Genomic DNA, 17,713 nt, shown 5'->3' on the forward strand with positions numbered 1-17,713 from the left:
TTTCTTTTTTTTTTCTTTTACCGCTATTATTTTTAGGGCTGTGTTGTGTTCTTGCTTATTAACGAGGAGACTGCTTCAAGATACTGCAGCCCAGTGTGACTAAGTGAAGTTATTTTGGAATGAGACAAGCTCTTGAAATGCCCTCATGCAGCACTGGTATCAACACAGTAATCTGGTGTTTGGGGCAAAATTTGTGCTCTCGTTCCTTCAGAAAGTTCCTTCACGGAGGCATAGTAGGCTTGGAAACTTTACTTCTTGGTGGCAGAACTTCCATCCCTGTTTGAGCAGTACTGATCCATCTTAAAGAGGGGATTTTCAAAAGCCAGTGCTCATGGCCACCTCCCACTGGTGTGCCATATAATTTGCGTGCTGAACTCCTATTCCTACTTTGGAAAATCTCTGCCTAAATGCTTTGCTGTTGAGGTTTTGTAATGGAGACTTTTATTTCTAGTTTTGGGAAGAAATAGCTTGATTTGTTCAAGATGAGTATTTGTTTCCAAGTTTTGGGGGGTGAAGATGAAGGCAACACAAAGCTGGTAAAACACAATGCTGCTCTGTTCTCCGGAGCTGGTAGCATTTCATCGCTTGCAGCTAGGTGATTTACTGGGCTCACAAGAGCTGCTGCAGCTCCTTCATGAAGCAATAGATAGGGATGGAAGACTGGCAAATGCATCAAAGGCAGCCAAACAGACTTACGGCTTTAAAAACTTGCTAGGTGTCATTTTTCCCAGATTAGGTGGCTCTGGTTTTAGTAAGGCTTATCAGAAGATACATAACACAGGGAGCAGCTTCACAATGGAGTGGGGGAGTTGGCTGCGTGACACGCGTATTTGCTCAGAAGGCGACTGTTTTGCAATTTTGGAAATTTTCTGGGACACAGTGGCCAAAGCCAGATCCTTCCAAAGTTAATGTCATGTTGTGGAAAACTAAGTGTGATTTTTTTTTTTTTTTTTTTTTTCAAACTGAGGTTCATAAGTGCCTGCCTTGCATCATTTTTTTCTCTGATATTTTTAGTACTCAGTAAGTCCTTGAAAGCTTAAAGATTCAAGCATGCAAATTCTTAGAGTGGTGGATCTCAAATCTTAACATTGCTTGCCTTTAATATCTTCCCAGCTTGCTACTCCACCAATTATCTCTTTCTTTGAATTTCCATGTAAGAAATGGGCTAGAGAAAAATGTGGCACCTCTGCATGGCGTACCAGAAATATGCCAGAATGTGATTTTAATTCTCCTACTAAAGAAACTTCTCACAACAAAAAATTGAAGGCAAGGAAATGCCAGAGACATGAAGTGCAGTGGGTTTCTTAGGCAGGTGCAGTTGTATTTTGGAAGGTAGGAGGCATCCTAGAAGTGTTTGAGTGATTAGCATGTACACTATGATGCCCCACAGCAGTAATCCCGGTGCTGAAGCTTACACTGGGGTGTTCCCGGCTCTGTTCCCCTCCGTTTTCTTCTAGAAAACAAAAACACACCTCTTGCTTTGTGGAGGACGGGACTAAGAGCCATTCTGCTGCTCCCTGGCACGCCATCGGTGCACACAGGGGAAGGATGGGTGTGCAGCAGGACTTGCAAGCTGGCTCTTAACCCTCCCATTGCCCGCAGGAAGGCGATCGCTTCGCTGCCCAGGGACCCAAGCTTGTGTACAGCAACAAGTTTCTGAAATGCTGTAATACAGTAAAAGACAAAAGTTGATTATTTCTAGTCAGAGAGTGGAAAAAAGAAGAAAAAACCCCAAACCCAGCAGATTACAAAAAACCCTCCATCCGTCAAAATACTTGAGTGCAATCTTTTGCAGAGGAAATGTTGTGGGGACAGAGGAGCAGATGGGAACAGGAGTGAATGAGATCAGTTTTGCAGTCAGGCTTTCATGTCTCTACATGCATTTTGCTGCACTAGTAAAAAGTTTCTTTTTTTTTCCCCCCTCAAGACATCTTTGGAAAAGATAAGCACAGTCCAACCAACTGCTACTGATAACATTTTTACATTCTGTGCTGGAGCTTAGGTTGTAGCTAATTTACCAGCTTTTTGTATACAAGGGGACATTTATTCGCCCCTTTGCTGAACTGATGGAGCAGCTTCTTTCTGGCAACTTTTTCTGCAGGGAGTGGAATGTGTTAAAGCAGGTTTGTGGTGTTTATGTAAGGGTGGATTTTTTTTTAATCCTTATCTGCGTGTCATCTTCTGGATTTTCATATTTGCATGTAGGGTTTTTTTTGTGTTTGAGAAAGCTGCACGGCGTTACGCCTGCCTCGTTGCTTAGAACAGGTCTATGAGGAAGACAAAACCAGTGCCATCCCTCCAACTTTGGGGACAAAGGAGCTGCAGAATCAAATTTAGCAGCTGCAGTCATCTTCATAATGTTTTTAAACCACTCACAACTAAACAGCCGCAAATTCTGAGTACATATGAAATAATAATTTGGCCTAAAAAGACCGGTACAGGATGATGTATTTCTTTTCAGGAAATAAAATAGTTTTATTTACCTGTTAATAGTTTCTTTCATTAGTGATTTCAAAGACAAAAGATAAATAAGGGGTCCTCAAAAGTCTGCCACAGTAACAGTTGCTTTACAGGCTTCGGTGCGGCCCGTAAAATATATGGGCCTCAAATACTTTACGCAGAAGCAGAAATGTTTCTTTTAAAGAACTAGAGAAAAAGAAGCAGGAGGATGTGGAAGGGCTGTTTTGGCAAGGTCAGAGAGAAATAAAACCTGTGCCCGGGCCCTATTCTATAACCAATCAAAACAAAAGATATACCCCATCATCTCATTTTCTGGGACCTGTGCGAATGGGTGTTATGATGATACAAGTCTGAGAGCATTAGCAGAGGTTTATCCAGTATAACATTATATTTCTGGAGTTCAGACTGCAGAATTTCTGGGCTCAGTACTAAGCCATGGAGCAGTTGCTTTGCTGAAGAGGGTGAAAGAGCGTGAGGAAGGCTGCCTGCCTTCCAGCTCAGGTTGCATGGCAGAGGTTAACTGTGCAAATGCAGAGATGGAGAGGGAACTTTTTTGGAGTTTGAGCAGCATGTAACGTACTGTAATTGTGCATTTCAAGTACCTTTTAAAATGTTCAAACTTGTTTACATTTCTTCACAGAACTAAACTCTGGCATTAAATGTGGCTGAGATTCCCTATTGCTAAATGAGACCGACTCTAAAAGCAGTCCACTTGCTGTAACATGCAACATTTATAGTACCGACGACTAAATTCAATGTTTTTTCTTCCCAGACTTTTGAAGATAAATTGGTCTCCATCTTCAAAACTTACCCAGGTGCTGTTAAATCACTTTGTGGCTTTTTAGCTGTGCTTTCAAAATGTAATTGTAGTTCTCCTCCTTCCAGAAAAAAAGGGCGGTAGAAAGTCTATTTACCTCATTTATTGAATGTCACACAGTTAAATTAAGTGAAATAAGAGCTTGATTCAGATCCCATTTGTTTCAATAGCAGTCTTTCCATTGAGTTTTAGTCAAGGCTTAAATGAAGATCAGAAGGTGATCCAGAGCTTATTTACATTTAATATGCTGTTCAGCTATTCCTTTTAAACTTAAATATTACTGGAAGCTTTTCAAACCCAGCAACGTGTATTAACTTGCTTGCTTGTCAACATGTGCAAATATCCAAATTTCAGCTGGAAGCCGTAATGTAAGTGTTAACCGTAGCATTGATTCCCGTGAATGTGTAGTAGCTGGAGACAAGCTTTTAAAGCTTTTTATCAGCTTTTACTTGTTCTTTGTAGTTAGTCGACAGGGTGTTTGCTACGTTAGTACAGATAACTTAACAGTACCTTTATTGTTTGAAGCAGTAAATATTATTTATCTTAGTTCTGTCTGCAGTTTTTGTCTTGTTTTAGCCTCGCTTGAGAAGGCAATCTCATTCCTAAGCGACGAGATGTCTCCTGGGGAATTCCGGGGCATGGATCCTTCTTTCTGTAGCTTTCCAACTTGAATCCGTAGGAGGCTGGAACTTGCTATAGTTCTTTGCTATAGACCAGCTTCAGAGGAAGCATCATGCAGTGATGCAGCTATAGAGGCCCAGAGGCTTGATGCAGCATCCACTGTGGTTGCTGGCAACACTTGCTGTGACTTCAGCGGGCAGAACCGCGCACAGAAGTAGATGGGGTTATCGTGGAGGTGGGCACATGTAGCTCAAGGCAGGGAACAAAACTTGCACGGTTGCTGTTGTGTTTTCAGCAGTTCTCCAGATATATTGCAGTCTCTAGAGATGTCAATCTAGTCATCTGGGAGAGCTACATATATATGTGTATATGTATATATATATATGTATATTTATTGGTAAAAAAAAAAGAATGTGTTACATTTGTAATAGCAAGCTTTTAGTCTTCTACTTGGAAACAGATGTAAGTGGTTTCTCTTGCCCTCTTTGAGTCAGTGTGTGAGTGCTCACGTAGAATTTACACCTCAAGGGATTCAGAAGTACATGTATGAGCACCACAGCTTATTTCAACATAAGACTTGATTTAATATAAATAAAGAAAAACATGTGATTTCTTTTCATTGGAAGGCACAAATGAAAATATGCAATTGCAGTGCCTTAAGAAATCCCACACAGTAAAATGTTCACAGCATAGTTTAATGCTTTTAACTCTCGTTTCTCAAATTAACTCATTTTGAAACAATTCAGTGCTGATGTAACTAGAAGCCAGTCCCACATTTTCATGGGCAAACATCTTCAGTTTTTTTTTATAGTGCTATAAAATCCTGCTGCTCCGTAGATGTTGCCAGAACAAACAACAACGAAGAATGTAATTTTTTAGAACACAGAGCGCAGGCTCAGTTATCCGTTGTCATCCACTTGTTTTCCCAAATATCCCGGTGTAGATCTTGAGATGCCGCACCCCTGCCACATGTCTCACCAGATTAAAGGCTTGGTGAGCCATGCCTGTTGTCGGAGGTCTCTTGGACGCTTGCTGCTGTGCTCTACGCAGGCTTTTTACACCACTTGCAGCAACACGGTAATATAAAATTCACCGTGGATGCCAAGAACCATTGTGTTTCTCTGAGCTGTTTCCCAGGGCCTCAACCTTGCATGGATAGGGCTGCATGACAGCCCTTCTACCGCTCCAGAGCTCAGCCCAGCAGATGCATACGGCTTTTTTTGATGGATGTAGTAGCTATGCTGGTATGTGAAGGTGATGGGCAAGAGGGCTGCAGACATGGACTGTTAGCCAGAGGCTGTGCTACCTGGTGGGCCCATCCTTGGGGGAAAACATGGGAGGGCATGGAGCCTGCTGGGACTGACACCAGGGTCTTTTGCCCCTTGTGTGGTCTTGTTTGGGGTTGTCTTCCACGGTACAAGACAAACTTCCTTTGGTCAGTATGTGGGTTTCACACAGCATAAAGATCACTGTCCTGAAACACAGGCATGGGCAATGCTTTCTCTTGGAGGACCCAGCATAAGTAGGATGGCAATACTTCCATCCAGTGTTACCAATATACCACCGACTCTGCCCTTCTTCACTCCTCAATTTCCTCCACAGTGGTTTCCAAAGTCGTTCCTCTCCATAGCGCTCGGTGGTGTTTCCCTGTGCTGTACGCCGCTTGGATGTCTAGGCTGAGGCTGGCGTTTTGACTTGAAGAGCCACGTTTTGCACCTTAGAGCATCCAACTTCAGTCACTCTGCCATACGTAGGGAACCGTGGGCCTAAAAATGGCAAGCTATGGCATGAACTCATCACTTTGCCCATCCTGGTCTTGACAGATTTGTAGGGCCAAGCTCATCACCCTGCTGCATCGGGCTCACATGGAGAAACTTTTGGGGCAGTACCTCAAAGTCGATGTTGACTTAAAGTAACAAAGACAGCGTGGCCTGAGTTTCTATAAAGATGGTTAAAAGGGTGGGGGGAGAGGTGCCTGTGTGGTTTTCCTTATAAAATTCATTAAGTGGTGTGTATAAAATTTATAAACTGTTTGTAATCATTTGAGCTGCCAGTGGGAGAAACAACTCAGCAGCAGCACCCCAGCTGCTGGTGAGGACATCTTGGGGAGCTTGACTTTCCAGCTATCACTCTCAATAAACAGCCTGCAAAACTCAAGGCAAAGTCATACTGCACTAGCCATTGGCCATGTGGCGGGGACACGGGCTGAAATGCAGTATGGAGAAGGGTTGAAGCCCCAGTGGAGCACCCTGGTGCCGTTCGGAGCGGGAGCTGCGCCCACTTTGCCGGGAGAGGAGGGCCCTCTAGTGCAGAGGCCACCGCTCTTGGGCATGCTGGGGCACCGCCAGAGATTAATGCCGGCTCCTGCCTCCCCTTGCTTGGTATTTTCCCGTCAATGCGCCCAGTGGCTGTGGTTTTCTGTTGCGTCAAGCAATGCGCTGGTCACCTCTTATTATCCCCAAGTCCTTTTCAGGTCCATTGCATCCCAGCACCCCGTTTTCTGTCTAGTACGTGTTCTGCAACCTTGCCTTTGGCTGTAGTTCAAATAATGTTGTTCAGAGGGCTTATTTTCCTAAATTATACAAACCAGCCTGTGCAGGTCATCTGTTCCTCTTTGTTATTTAGAACCCTGGCAATGTTTGTGTCATCTGCAGGCGTCCTCGGCAGTGATTTGATGTCTTCTTACAGACCACTGACAAAGCCATGTGAAGAAAATTGATCTAAACCTGGGTTATCTTTCAGTACCCCGCTAGAAACACCCCCTCCAAAAATTCCCTTTTATTATTCACCTTTAAAAATTGACCTTTTCCCAAACTGTAGAAAATTGCAAGGTGACAATTTCCATTTCTTTAAAATTCTGCTGGTATTTACAGAAAATATCTGTATCCCTCCCACAGTTGCATCCTAAGGCATTTGGAGGGGAAAAGCTCAAACTCTGGGCTAGCCCACCCTGTCCTTGTAGTTGCTCCAAATTTACACCGGCATCGACGAGAGAAGAACTTAATCCCCCATCCAGCTCACACTGAAGCCAGTGGAAAGACTGATTTCAGCACAACCCGGTCTGGCCTTAATCTGGAGGATTAATGAAGATACATGCTGAAGTAAATAATGGCAACAGAGAAGAAAAATAGAAATATTACTAAATCATATTGGGGAGGGGAAAAAAAAGCACCCTAGGGAATTAATAAGGCTGAATCCCTTGTTGTCAGAAATGTTCTGACTTTGGAGAGGTCTTCATTCAGGAGCAAGTTGTTTTGTATATGATTATTTATTCTTTCAGGTGAAGGTGCTCACAAGCAATTGGGCCATCCAACTGTCATGCTGCCTATGTCCCTTGCAATTCAGGACGTGACTTTTGCCATCGGAGGGCAGATGTCCATTCCTAACTGGAGCAAAGGAAACTTAAAATTAGATTTAACTGGAAAAGTTGCTTATAGAAATAAGAAACCATCTGGGAAAGCTTTCCCTTAAGGCGTATTCTTTTTCTCCACTATGGCATTAGTTTTAGGTCACTTTTGCAATTATAATTTCCATCTAAGTATTTTTAAGAGCTCTGTCATTGTTTTCTTCCTAGTGTGTCTAAAAGTCAGAATTAATCTCAGTAACTGCATTACTCTAAACTACACTGTTTGAGGAGGGACTTAGTACAGCCACAAGAGGCTATTTTTCATGATGTTTTAAATGAAAGCATTTGAATATGTGCAAAAATCATTATCTTCTGCAGCAGCATTTCCAGTGCGTGAATGCTGCAGTTATTAAGGTGAAACTGGACTTTTTAGGCATCATCTGCCTTTGCAACCACTGTTCTCAAGGGAAAACATCTGCCCACGTCTGAGCACTGTTTGTACTCCTCACCTGTTTTCTAGCTTTTCCTCTCCTTTTCATAACTTCCCACAGCACATTGCAGCAGATTTAGTTTTCTTTTTGTGGCACGTGGACTTTCCTCCCTCTTGAAATTCTTACTCAGTATGTAAAACACACTCAACCCAGTAACAGCAAAATTTCTCCATCACATCACTCTCTAGTGTTGAGGAACTGGTTAGTATAAGAAGTGTTGCTATTTAAATGGTTCATCACAGATAACGTAATGTCGCTTTCTTTTTCCAGCCTCTGACCTTTCATACCCTGTTTCTTTAGGGCAAGTATGGCATGGTTCTTTCTATCAGAAATATGTGTTTGTCATGATGACAACAAATGTCCTGTCTGCTCTAGCACTTCCTTGTAAGCTTAAATGCCATTATTTTGATCATTTGACAGTACTAGCTCCACTTTTCTGGTTTCCACAGTAGTATGGAGAGATTATGATGTGGATCTTTTCGATAGCTGTAAGGGAATGCTTTGAGGTCAGTTAAAGAAAAATACCTGATATACAGGACTTGCCCTTATAGCTGATGTACAGATTTGTGCTTGAATGACACAAGGATTTTCATTTAATTTCTGAGGCCCCATTAGGTGAAGGTCAGTGGAAGCTCTCATATGGGGAAACAGTTTTTCTCCTAGGGAGGAGCGTGGAGGCGCAGGGCATGGCCAGGATCCCCGACTCGAGGGGCAGGGCTTTGGGATGGTGTGATTGCCCATACAGACGCATGTTGGGCAGTATTTCTTACAAAGTTATTATGGTCACTTTTTTCCCCCACGCTCTGGTTAAGGTGAATTGATTGTGGGCAGCACTGATGGTAGGACCAAGTGCCATTATCTCCCCTGGCCTTCAGAGCCGGCTTTGTATCTGGACCAAGTGCCCGGGAAGGTACCACTTTTCCATGAAATACCGAAAAAAAATCAGAAGTTAAATTACTGCCAATGAGTGAGGAGAGAGGAATATTTGCAAATGTGCTGGCAGATTAAACAGATATCTCTTGTCTGCAAGTTTTGCATTGTTGTCAATAATGACTGGAAAACATGCATAAAAAGTATATAGATTTATTATGCTAGGTCATATAGTTATGATGATATATGAAGCATGGAAATGGACTTGCGTGTCTCTGAAATTGCCTTTGTGAGTTGTTATTTTGATATGTCTGTCAGAGCTGCAGGGAGACTAACACAGGCTAAGCATGGAGAGAAACAGCTGATGATTTGGGGATTGGTGGTAATTTGGTTTCAAAGCATTCTCCGGGGTTTTTCTCAAGTCTGGGACAAATACGCGTGACAGGATTGGGACCTCAGTAATCAGATTTTCTGGGGAAAAGATGAAAACAGATTTCACTTGTATCAAGGCAATTGCTGCAGAGACCACTTTGTTTAATCTGAGCTTGTATGGCTTTGGGAGTATACAATCGCCTAGCATTACGGCTGGACGGATGCATTCTCTCTCGCTACCATCACTCGTGGAAAATGCCATTTAAGAAATGCTTTGGTTTCACTCCACTTCTTTGGGCTGGACAAGAGAAAAAAGGCCAAGGCGTAGAGGGTTGCAGAGAGTGATCCTGTTTGCATCACTGAGAAATACTCCTGTAAGGCCAAGTTTGTGGCAGAGAAGAGGAGCAAGCATGTCTGTGGACAGAGAGAGGATTTTAGTATCCAGGGCAGTCAGCCTTGCACTTTTCATAAGCACTAAGATTCAATGACTTTGCATCTATCAGTAGTGTGCCTCTTTCTTCAGCTCTTTGATCGCTGATGTCCTATATAGCACCTGACGTTTTGGCTCATTTCAGCAATATCTGCCTTTTTTTAGGCTGTCTGTTGAGGTAATACTGTAACTGATTCAAGACCAACATTACTTTGGCACTTAGGAAGGACAGCATGGGTGCTAAGAGCAATATCATATAGAAATAAAATGCTTCATGGTGGTAATCCCATGCTGCTGCCCTGTAGACTTTTTGGGTTGCCTCCATGTCTCAGGGGTGATGGCTGGGGCTCTGGGGGTCCGGCGGGTCACCTGGGCTGGGGCAGGAGAGCCTCGTGCTCCCAGCTGGCAGCCCCGCTCTCAGTGCTGCTGCAGATGGCAGCCTCCTGGGATGTCCTCTCTGTGTCAGAACTTCCCAGACTTTCCAGACTGGCTGTATTTTTATTATATTATATTAACTAAGAGCAAAGCTTTTGGCTTTTAGGGATCAGCCCATGCCCTGCAGTTCAGTTCTGGATCTCAGCTTTTCTACTGGTCAGGGACATTCTCACCCTGAATTTTCATCAAGAAACTTCTCTGTTTTTTTTACTCTCCTTTATAGCTAAAATGTGCTGCAGCCATGTGTAAGCGTCCACATGGGACATATATTACGTGGTACATACTACCACAGCCCCCAGCAGTACCATGTAAGTATCCATTCCCACTACTGACTCCTAAACCTGGATAATGCGGGCTTTGCTACACATCGAAACAAAAGTATGTAATGAATGTATGCGGCATCAAACTCTGTCCTTTGGAGGGCAAATAGGTCAAGCTCAATAGAGGTTAAATCATAATATAATCCACCCACTCATGCATGAACGTCCCACTTAAAACTCTGCGGAGCGAGGCGAGCACTGCGTTGTCTGTGCCTTTCCCTCTGGCCAGAACGGCATTCACACTGTAGTATTATATACAGATAATTATAGCATGTATCTTTCTTTTCAGAACACAGTTTTCATAAGCGAAGAAATTGCAGGAATGGTATTATTCATCAGATGCAAGCAGGCCATTTTCTTTTCTTTCCAAATGTTCTAGTTGGAAAATTATTCAGCACCTTTGCCTGAGTTCAGTAATACTGCTGCAGGGGTTTAGCTTGTTTTGTTTGATTTGGGTTTTACTTGCTCAGCCTATACTGCTTATGACCCAGGTTCTCATTTGGTAAATACCACTGTAATGAAGTTCACTTTTTGGATGGACTTAGATCTCTTTGCAGCAAACAAGGATGTAGCCTTATATCTCTTTCGTTGAGCAAACAGAAAATTGTGCATGAGGGGGAAAGCTTCTATAGGGTGGTCTGACTGATGCTAGCCATATACTGTTGAGATCTTAACAGAAGCAAGGCATTTTCTTTTGCGCTCCGGATCTTAACTAACATCTCACCTACATTTTCTGTTTACTGCATAGAGGGTGTGACGAGCCTGACGGAGGGGTCAAGTGGTTTTGCATGTGGCTTAAGACAGCTTTAGTAGAGAGCTATCAAAGCGCTCTCTACTCACAGAACAGGGGAAGAAAGTAGGTCCTGGAGGACCAACCTGAAGCCTCTTCAACACTTGTTACGTCTGGGTTTCCCTCTGCAGCTTCACAAGCTGGCAAGCTCCTTCTCTTGACTATTTGTACCTGCCTCATCACTGTCCTCCAAGCTGTTTGCAGTGGGGCACCATGGTGAACCAAATCAGTGAGCATTCCTGAGCTGAAAATACCCTCTGTCCATTTATTTATTTATTGTTCTGCATTATTTGTGGCTTGGATTAACTCTTTGGCATGGTTCACTGAGTAGCCCCATTGGAGAGGGAGAAGCACAAGAGTAACGATACTCCCCACCTGCTGCATCGGCCTTGACCTAGTAAGCAGTGGAAAAGTCTGTTTCTCGGGATGGCTGAGCCAAGTTCAGAGCTCCAGCACTTGTCTGATCCCAAGGAAAACATGTTCAAGTGTGCAGTTTCTCCTAGGGCTTGTTTCAGTGAGCTGGACTGTGCAATCCAACCAGTGCCAAGCCATGTAGGGTCGATGGTGGGTATGGCTCGCCAGGAGGATGCCACCGCAGAAGGCTCCTCCTTCTACCCTTCCTTCAGTTCAGAGGTAGCATGAACATGGGAGCTTTTGCATATCGCCTGTCTTGAGTACCAGGGCAGATCTTTGCTGTTAACACTGGGGATGCATCGAGAGCATCAGGCCATTTTTGGACCCTGAAGACCAGAACAGGCTGACTTACATGTCTTCATCTCTCTAAGCAGTCTAAACTGTGCCTGCTTCTGCACTGTATTTCAGTGTATTTCAAAATCACACTATTTTATAGATCAGATCTGGGATGCCTAAACTGAGCATCCGAGCTGCGCTTTTGAACCATCTGAGAATCTTTTGTTACTGGCTTTTTTCCGTTGTTGGAAGAACGCAAATGCTGATTTTAAGCACGAGTATTTTGGAACAGTTAAGTTTGAAACTGGAACAGAAAATTCTGCTTAGGAATTTCTCGTCCGTTACAGAAATTCAAGGCAAATGTAAAAAGGGTCATTTTCTACGCTTGGTCCTCATGTAGTAACAAGTGGCTTAGATGGTGTAATCACAGCCCCTGTTAAACTGTCCCCATTTACTAGCAGTTTCCACTCTGATCCCAAACACCACAATGTTTATCTAGACGTATAATGAGAAATAACTGAGGAATGTGAGTGAAAAGCCTTGCTTTAAACATGGACAAAGAGTATTTAATTTGTTATCACTGTAGCTCCTTAATGGTGATGACTATACTGAGAAGTAACACAGGCTCAGTGAATGGTTTTGACGATTGATAAGTGTGTCTTTATCACTGCTTATTAAGTTATTTTTCCTACTAATAAAACATCAGTTGTTCGGTAAATCTTCAACAAGTGTTGTCTTATGTTACTAGCTCTGAAACTTATTTCCAGCTTCGTCAAGAGTCTTTGTTTTTTGCTTTATAGCACCCCACACAATGGTGTTCCACATTGTGACTGGTGCTTCTAGGAATTGTAGCTCTACAAAAGTATCATTTCAATTATTTTTTTCTCTGAGTTAAAAGAATGCAATTCTTTCAATGTCTTATGGGAAGCTATGAGGTCAGGCTTGGGTTGCATTACAGCAATGATGAGATAAAGACTTCCTTGTGCTCCCACTGAAGAGCAAAGCTGGGCTGAAGCTTTCCACCTGGAAGGTGTTGTGAAGTCTTTAACCATGTTGCCTTCTGTATTGTTGTCCTTTCCTCTGTATTGTCATTAACTCAGAGATGTTTTAATTTTAGCTATATAGAGATAGCCCAGTGAATGACTGGAAGAGTACAGAGATTCTGGGGCTTGCGTGTGGTGTTTTTTTCTTCAAAGCAATTTGCAGTTTGCTCTTTTATTGTGATCAAATATAATGGTGATAACTTGACAGTTCCTCTAGGTTTGGTAAAGCTGAGTAATAGAATTTCAGGTGGGGACTAATTTTTCCACTATGCCATTATAAATGTTTGTAATCTCAGTGGTGCTCTGTATGGCAGCACTTCCTTCCCCACCACCAAAGCAGGCTTAGGAGGATTTGTGTGCCAAAGCTGAATACGCCAGGAAATCTCCTGACTCTACCATCCTCTCATATGTCAGAGTGGCGAGAGATGTGGGAGCCTGGGAGGTTCAATTTGCTTTTAAAACCTGGACTTGTAGCTTGAGGGGTCCTGCAGGAAACCCTGGCTCCCTCCCACTGAGCTTAGAAGGAGACCCAATGCCCTCCAAAGTATTGTAAATGGGTCATCAGGGAAATCACCTTTGGTGATACCTGGCAGCATACTACTTTCAATAGTGTTTGATTGCACTGTATCAATGTCCTCTCCTCAGGAACTAAGTTATGTTTGTGGTACAGAAAACTTAGTGCTACTTATGTATGAAAGCCTCATCTTGGAGTTCTTTTATATAATAGAAAGTGATGGAGAGTTATTCCAGCTCTTCATTCTGGTACATCTCTGTGCCTGGGAAATGTCTCATGCTCCCTACACTATTGCCATTAGGGTCACGCAAGATAACATTCTTGTTTCTTATGAATCTGTGTGGATGCTGCACTTGGTGTGGTGCTTGTAAAGATAGGTGGGGAACAAGTCTTCACCCTGTACTTATTCTTGCTTTCCTTCATGGAGCTCTCTTCTTTCCTCCACAGTTTGTCAAGGGACAAATAACAAGCTGACCCAGCTGGGACATGTGGAAGACCATTTCACCAGCCTGCAGAGGATGTACAACAACTGCGAGGTGGTACTGAGCAACCTGGAGATTACATACGTGGAGCACAATCGTGACCTCTCTTTCCTGAAGGTTAGTGTTTTTGGCCAATGTGGCCTTCCCTGCTAAAGGAATCTTACTGCATTTTTTAAGTGCAAAGGATCAGCTACCTATAAAATCCTGTGGTGATCCAAAAAAATAGCCAGCTAATGTCCGAGAAATTGCAGATCACAGTCTCGGCATACCTGTAGGCTGCAGGATACACTCAACCCTACTATACTAAATCAGGTACTTTGAGAAATAGCTTTTCAAGCACCTGCCAACCTGTGCTGGCTGCCATGCAGATGCGTTTCTTCTTATTTATAAATATTATTACATCCTTACCCATTGCCTCACTCCTCAAAGGGCAAAAGGCTTTGTGGTGCTGTTGGGCAAAGCAAATTGCAAAGTGAGTGGCAACCCACTGATGGCAGATTTTGAAGTGTGGAGGCCCTTACCCTGCCTTCCGAGATGTGACACCTTCCCCTGCCATGGTGGTGAGTGCCTCTCCAGCCTGCAGCACCCACACCCCAAGCAGGCAGGCAGGTCCTGTGCAATAACTTCCCACGTGGATGCTTCGAGCGATCTTCAAGATAATCCTCTGAGATTGACACACGGGCTACTCCCATCTCAACATCTGTTTTGTGCACAAGTGCATGAGTGACCATGGCAAGCTGAGAGGGGAACAGACAGGGGCTGGATGTTAAAACACAGCCGCAGCATGGGGAGGAGCACTGTCTGCCATGGGGACCTCCTGGTTCTCCACCAGCAGAGACTGGGCAAAGGGTACAGCTCTGCTGCCCCACTGCCAGGCTGCCACCAGCGGCAGTAGCATCACACCTTAGGTAATTTTTTTTTTAAAGATGTTTTAAATGCATTGCTTTTCACATGCCTGGTTATAAGATTAGGAGGTTTTCAAAGAAAGAGGCAGGAGAGGAAGAAGGTTTTTTGACATGATAAGTCTATGTCTGGTATCAAGAGCTCTTGTATGATATATTTGAATGAACAGGTCAGTCCTCTGGGTTGAGAGGAGTAATCTCTTTGTGTGAGCTTTTCTTCTTAGGGAACAAAGAAAGGGAAAAAAACACTTCATTATAGTAACAAGCAAGAATATCAGAAAAGAGATGGTTCAGACGTATGGGTTACAACTATGATGGTATTGCCATTTTTCTCTCCCAGGCACAACTTGACCATGGAGCTCAGTGTTCCCAAGAACATAACAGGTCTCTTGAAGACTCACTGATGCTCTTCATAGAATAGGAAAATATCCTAAGTGGTAGCCTAAGGGTTTTTCATTTATGGTGATTTTTGTAGGAGATAGAAGTGCACACATTTCACAGTACAAGGCAGGAATTAACCTACATCCAGGGACAGTGCCTCACTTGTCTTGTTGTCCTGTAACTATTTATTACTTAAGAGGGAGAAAGTTACCTGATCTTCCCCTCTGCTGAGCATTGGAGGATCCGCAAGGGAAGGGGCACAGAAGAGAGAGTGTAAAAGCCTCAATCAGATGGCATCTCTGTGCTGCCAATGGTTGGAGGCTGGGCAAGTATTCAGGGGAAGCATCACACTTGGTTGCCATATCATACGTGCTTGCCCTGTTCTCCTGCATCCCCTAGGCAGCCTCACTTGCCCTTGCTTGGGGACAAAACAGGGGTAAGCTGGACCTTTGGAATGACCCCCTGGTAGCTACTCTAAGGGTCAGTTTATACCTGCTCAGACAGCAAAGTTTTCCACATAGTCCCTTCTTGTTCTCGGATTTATTTATTTTTTAATAAGATTAAGTGGTTTATTGTTCCTTAAAATTGAAAGATGGTGGATTGGAGGGGTGGGAGGAGGAAAGCGACTCTGTCAAGTGTAGAATAGTGCTATGGATTAATCACTTTGTTTCTTCTGTTGTTCTCTCAGACGATACAGGAGGTTGCAGGCTACGTGCTCATCGCCCTTAACATGGTGGATGTCATTCCCCTGGAAAACCTCCAGATCATCCGAGGCAATGTGCTGTATGACAACTCTTATGCCCTGGCAGTTTTATCAAATTACCACATGAATAAAACCCAGGGACTCCGAGAGCTGCCAATGAAACGGCTATCAGGTGAGACAAGGGCAAGAGGTGGAGGCACCTGTAAAGCAAACTTCTGCTGTTAGGTTATTAGTATCAAGATCTGATTGAAGATCTCCTCTCAACGTCATGTGCCATCAAATCCTGCTTTAAAAGCAAGGATCTGAATGTACTTTACCAGTTTCCTAATTGCTTTCTGGCTAGCCAGCCTACTTCAAAAGATGAGGAAAGTTCATAATTTCCCATTGCAGAAAGATCCAGAAAATCCAAAGCGTCAACAGGCTGGTGAGATTTATTTGTGTCCCCCCAAATGGCAAAGAAGTATCCACTCATTATTTTGCATATTTGTTTCCAGCACATGCACATCAGTATCTTCTGTTAAATACCAGTGGGAGCTGGTGGTATGTGAGTTCAAGTCTTACACGGTCTCTGGCTGACGGTCTGTGGCTGTGCGCACCAGCAGTGCCATCTCTGCTGAGTGCAGTGACCTTTGGAGGTGGCACCAGGCAGAAAGCCAAATGTAGTGGCATCTTAGTGGCACCCAGCAACAGCAGACCCTGCAGAACCCGTCAGTGTAAGCCTGGTGTTAGTTGCACCATCAGGAGCTCTGGTGCTGTGCAGATTGTCCTTTTCTGTCAGCATAGTGTGACTGACGCGAAGAAATGTGTTTTATTTCCCTTTCTTTAGATCAGAGACAGAACACTTAGGCAGTTTGCTTCACTTACCTTTTTTTTTCCTTCTGTGGCAGAAATTCTCAATGGAGGTGTTAAAATCAGCAACAACCCCAAACTGTGCAACATGGACACTGTTCTCTGGAACGACATCATTGACACAAGCAAGAAGCCTCTCACAGTGCTTGAATTTGCAAGCAACCTGTCTTCTTGTGAGTATTAACTTACCAAAAATGCTATGCGCTCCCCTATTTCAGAGAGAACGAACATCCCATCTTTCATGTGGTGGGTTTCAGGTCCACCAATTCCTGCATGCAGGGTCACCAAGCCTTGTTCCAAGGGAAGACCATTCATTTCTTTACCACTGGCCTAAGATGTAATTTTTCATGGTGGTTAGGTCCTTAAATCGTAGCTCAGCAAAGTTCTTGGAAAAGCTTCTCTTGGTTTCAGACAGTACCCTACATTCGTGTTTCTTCAAAGACAGCTCAGAATAATGTTTTTTTTCCAGCAATCTTCTGTTTACAACATAAGGCTCTGGTCTAGAAGGCCCATATGGGTACCTTCATGGAGTTACGGTGAGACTTGAAGCCTTTTTAGCGCTAAGGCCCAAGCTGAGTGACGTAAAACTCCAGTGTTTTGGGCTGCATGGATTATCCTTGCAAAATTAATGATAAACAGGCAGATAAATCTGATGCTTTAGATCAGCAGGGAGATGAGTGTACATTTAAAAGTTGTGTAGCATATGCTTTGAGTGGGCTCAAGCTAATCCTTCAGCCTTACGAGTCCCTTGTAAAATCCCCAGTCGTTTCATGGAAAGGAGAGTTTATTTTCATTTCTGAGCATTTCATTTCTGGCACTGTAAATTGGCAGAAAACCACATTTTCTTTATCTTCTTCCAGTTGCGTAATTGCCTGAGAGCTAATAGCCAACTTCTGTGTTGACATATTTTTCTGCAGAGCCCTAGCATAATCAAGGGACTGCGAACAATACAAGTCAGCACAGGAGTTTGGCTCTAAACACCACAGAAATGTTAACCTTTAACTTTTCAACTTTAAAAAAAAAAATAGTTCTTTGGTCCCACACCAAATCAATCAACTCTTGGACAAGTACTGGCATTTGTTCAGCTATTTGATGGGCGGTGGGGGGGAGGGAGAATCACGTGTTCTTAGCAGGAAGAGTCACTCTCGTAGGAAACGCCTCTTAAATGTAGTGAATTCCAGATTAATCTGCTTAGAC

General features: G+C 43.4%; 1 protein-coding gene across 3 annotated transcripts in view; it reads left to right on the forward strand.

Annotated features, from left to right (window-relative positions):
• EGFR (epidermal growth factor receptor) overlaps window positions 1–17,713 on the forward strand; it is a 162,284-nt gene that overhangs the window by 102,344 nt on the left and 42,227 nt on the right. For all 3 annotated transcript variants that reach the window (XM_087766472.1, XM_087766477.1, XM_087766487.1), the window contains exons 2-4: window positions 13,647–13,798; window positions 15,653–15,839; window positions 16,555–16,689. In XM_087766472.1, coding sequence (XP_087622598.1) covers window positions 13,647–13,798; window positions 15,653–15,839; window positions 16,555–16,689 — 474 coding nt within the window. The remainder of the gene's footprint in view (window positions 1–13,646; window positions 13,799–15,652; window positions 15,840–16,554; window positions 16,690–17,713) is intronic.

Source organism: Nipponia nippon, unplaced genomic scaffold (genome assembly GCF_047370975.1).
Source record: "Nipponia nippon isolate SJK-2023a ecotype South Korea unplaced genomic scaffold, ASM4737097v1 scaffold_1, whole genome shotgun sequence".
Lineage (NCBI taxonomy): Eukaryota > Metazoa > Chordata > Aves > Pelecaniformes > Threskiornithidae > Nipponia > Nipponia nippon.